Source organism: Megalobrama amblycephala, linkage group LG1 (genome assembly GCF_018812025.1).
Source record: "Megalobrama amblycephala isolate DHTTF-2021 linkage group LG1, ASM1881202v1, whole genome shotgun sequence".
Classification (NCBI taxonomy): Eukaryota; Metazoa; Chordata; class Actinopteri; order Cypriniformes; family Xenocyprididae; genus Megalobrama; species Megalobrama amblycephala.
In genome coordinates this window covers 26,266,316-26,269,102 of record NC_063044.1, presented here as the reverse complement: position 1 = coordinate 26,269,102, position 2,787 = coordinate 26,266,316, and the positions used below count along the sequence as shown (strand labels likewise).

At 37.4% G+C, this 2,787-nt stretch overlaps 1 protein-coding gene across 1 annotated transcript; it reads right to left on the bottom strand.

Moving 5' to 3' along the window:
* Nucleotides 1-454: 454 nt before the first annotated feature.
* Nucleotides 455-2,315, bottom strand: LOC125266311 (stonustoxin subunit beta-like). The gene has a single exon (XM_048186848.1). It carries the CDS (start codon nucleotides 2,266-2,268, stop codon nucleotides 1,717-1,719), a length of 552 nt encoding a protein of 183 aa, XP_048042805.1. The 5' UTR covers nucleotides 2,269-2,315; the 3' UTR covers nucleotides 455-1,716.
* Nucleotides 2,316-2,787: the final 472 nt, after the last annotated feature.

Below are 2,787 nucleotides of genomic sequence, written 5' to 3'. Positions count from 1 at the left end.
TTTTGTGTCACCTGAGGGCAAAGTTTGAATCTGACAAAAGAGAAGATGATTTTGACAGTTTGAGGTTTGCACAAGTTGGTGTGTAGTTCTGAGATTGTGTTTATAGTTGTGAGAAAATAGTGAATTGTTTCATGAATTGTGTGTTAGCAATTGATTAAAACTGTAGGCTAATATTTAATGATTCGACTCTCCACACAACCATACAGAGAAGCAAGAAGATAGAGACAGAAAAGAAAAAGCACAGAGTAACTATTTTCATGAAGCTGCACTTTACTTTAATTTCATTAGCATCTTTTTCGGACAGAATCTTTTTTTTATTCCAGATCTTCAGAGCTCACTGTTTTTTTTTGTTTGTTTTTTTTGCAACAACAACACTGATACTATGATTTTATGGAGATAACTATTTTACATCAAAACTTTACTAAACATTGTGTCAAGAAAGTTATTTATTTGATCTAAAGCAGGGGTGCCCAATAGGTCGATCGCGATCTACCAGTCGATCGCAAAGACAATGATGGTAGATCGCACACAATTATAATAAATGCTTTTGTTACATTTTAATAAAAAGAAATATAACGATGCAATTTCTTGTCCTTTTAGTTTCTGTCTGAGACTGAGTTGCATTTGACTAATACATTTTTTACCAGGCAAGATTTTTGTTTATTCAGTTGCCATGACAACTAGCCGGAGAACAGCGCGTGAAGTCGGCTTCCTCCAAATACGCACGAAACAAACAGTCGTCTCTGCTGAAGTGAGCGTGCACGTATTGAGCAGACGATTTTCATGAACACATCCACGATCTCTTTCATGTTCTGCATTTTCGCACATAGAGCTTGTTAGTGTATAATTAAGGAAGTCGGGAAGAGCATCCTCCTCCTTGTATCTTAATAATGAATCCGTTTGAACGGCCGACCATCGCATGTGCTCCGTCAGTGTTGATTGACACCAGTTTAGACAATGGCAGCTGTGTTTTGTCGACAAAGATTATGTAAAACTGTCCGATTCTATTCAGTGCAAGTCATCAGAATAAGGTAAATGCCCTGGCTAATGTAATCTGTTGTGCTGTAAGTGTATTAAAATTGAAAATTGTTCAAATTGAATTTCAACAATGAACATTTTATTTTACTGAATTCCATGTAGAGATTCATGCAGTAGTAGCAACAATTAAGCCGTTTTTTTTTTTTTTTTTTGGTTGGTAGATCATTTTAAAAGTAGATCATCAGGCAAAAAAGTGTGGGCACCCCTGATCTAAAGAGTTCATGTTTTACATCACTTGTGACCCAATATCTGAAATCTCATAAAGAGCATATCTCTCATCTCTCATCACATTTTGAATTGTGATTTTTCTCCAACACTATTTTCTCCACTATTAATGTAATTTTCCACATCTTCACTCCTCACATTGTTCACGACTGTTTCTGTTACTTCATTATTCAAAACCACACTGTCCTCAATCTGTTCATTTTGTAATGAACCCTGTGTTTGATCATTTAACTGAAAATTACTTTTGATAGTACTTATTCATTTATGTATATGTCACTACAATAAAAACTAAATCAATGAACACACACACACTTCTTACTGTCTCTATAGGATTTAATACACACATTTATTCTGTTATTTCAGTGATTAATATTAGTATTATTTTGTTATTATTATTATTGTTATTATCAGTTGATTTATCATGCAGCTCAAAGTATTATGGGTAAAATCTCTCTACAGTTTATTCTGAAACCAACACAGTTTCACTGATCCAGAACCAACATAAAACCCAGGATAGAGTGGCTGAGTGAATGTGGTCTGGACTGTGTGGATGAGGCTCATTGTGTCAGAGACGCTGTAGAAGGACAGAGTTCCTGCACTGTGATCCACATACACTCCTATTCTAGAGCTGATGGACTCTACAGGGAGAACAGTGCGTATGTTATTATGATAGAATGAGAATCTGGAGGAAGAGCAGCTCAAACTCCAGGACTGATCATTATATCCACATGCACACTCATAACCCCCTCCCTTCCTGCTGATGCTCTTATATGACACTGAGATATGCACACTCCCACTCCACTCAATCTCCCAGTAAAAGCATCCACTCACACTCTCTCTACACAGAACCTGCTGATACACATCAAATCTGTCTGGATGATCAGGATACGGCTGGACTGTGTCAGTGATAGTAATCACTCTGTTCCTCTCGGACAGACAGAGGTGTTTATTCACTGTGTTTGGATCCAGAGTGAGCTGATGGGAATCTGGTGGAGAGAAACACATCAGAATCAGGAATTATGAATCTGATTTTTTAATGTATCTGAACTCTTCATGACTCAATGTTCAGTGTATCATCAGTGTCTCAGTACAGCTGACCAGATATCCTGAATCATCATTTACATGATCAATCAGAAAACTCTTCTATCATGATTTCTTTCACCTTCTACTGCAGGGGTGTCCAAATAATGTTGATGTTAAGGCTAATGCTAAGGCTCCGGCTGTGGCCGTACACAGGGAATGAGTTTTGAATGGCAGGCACTGATGTCACTGCCATTACACAATAAGCTGAGAGATGAGCATGTGATTAAATTAGCCATTACTCTTTCTCCAATGATAAGAGATACAAACCCTCTCATCTCCCTATAATATACAATCTCTGACTCAACATTGTCCACTGTGGTTTCGGACACCACTACAAATGTCTGTCCCCTCAAATAGTGCCCTATTTAAGGGTATAGGGGGCAATTTCAGACACAGCCCTTGATTAGCTTCAGGTGTGTTTGATATTCTTTGATATTAGAT

Coding starts and splice junctions, on each gene's coding strand:
- LOC125266311 (XM_048186848.1), bottom strand. CDS start 2,268: ATGTGTTTCTCTCCACCAGATTCCCATCAGCTCACTCTGGATCCAAAC.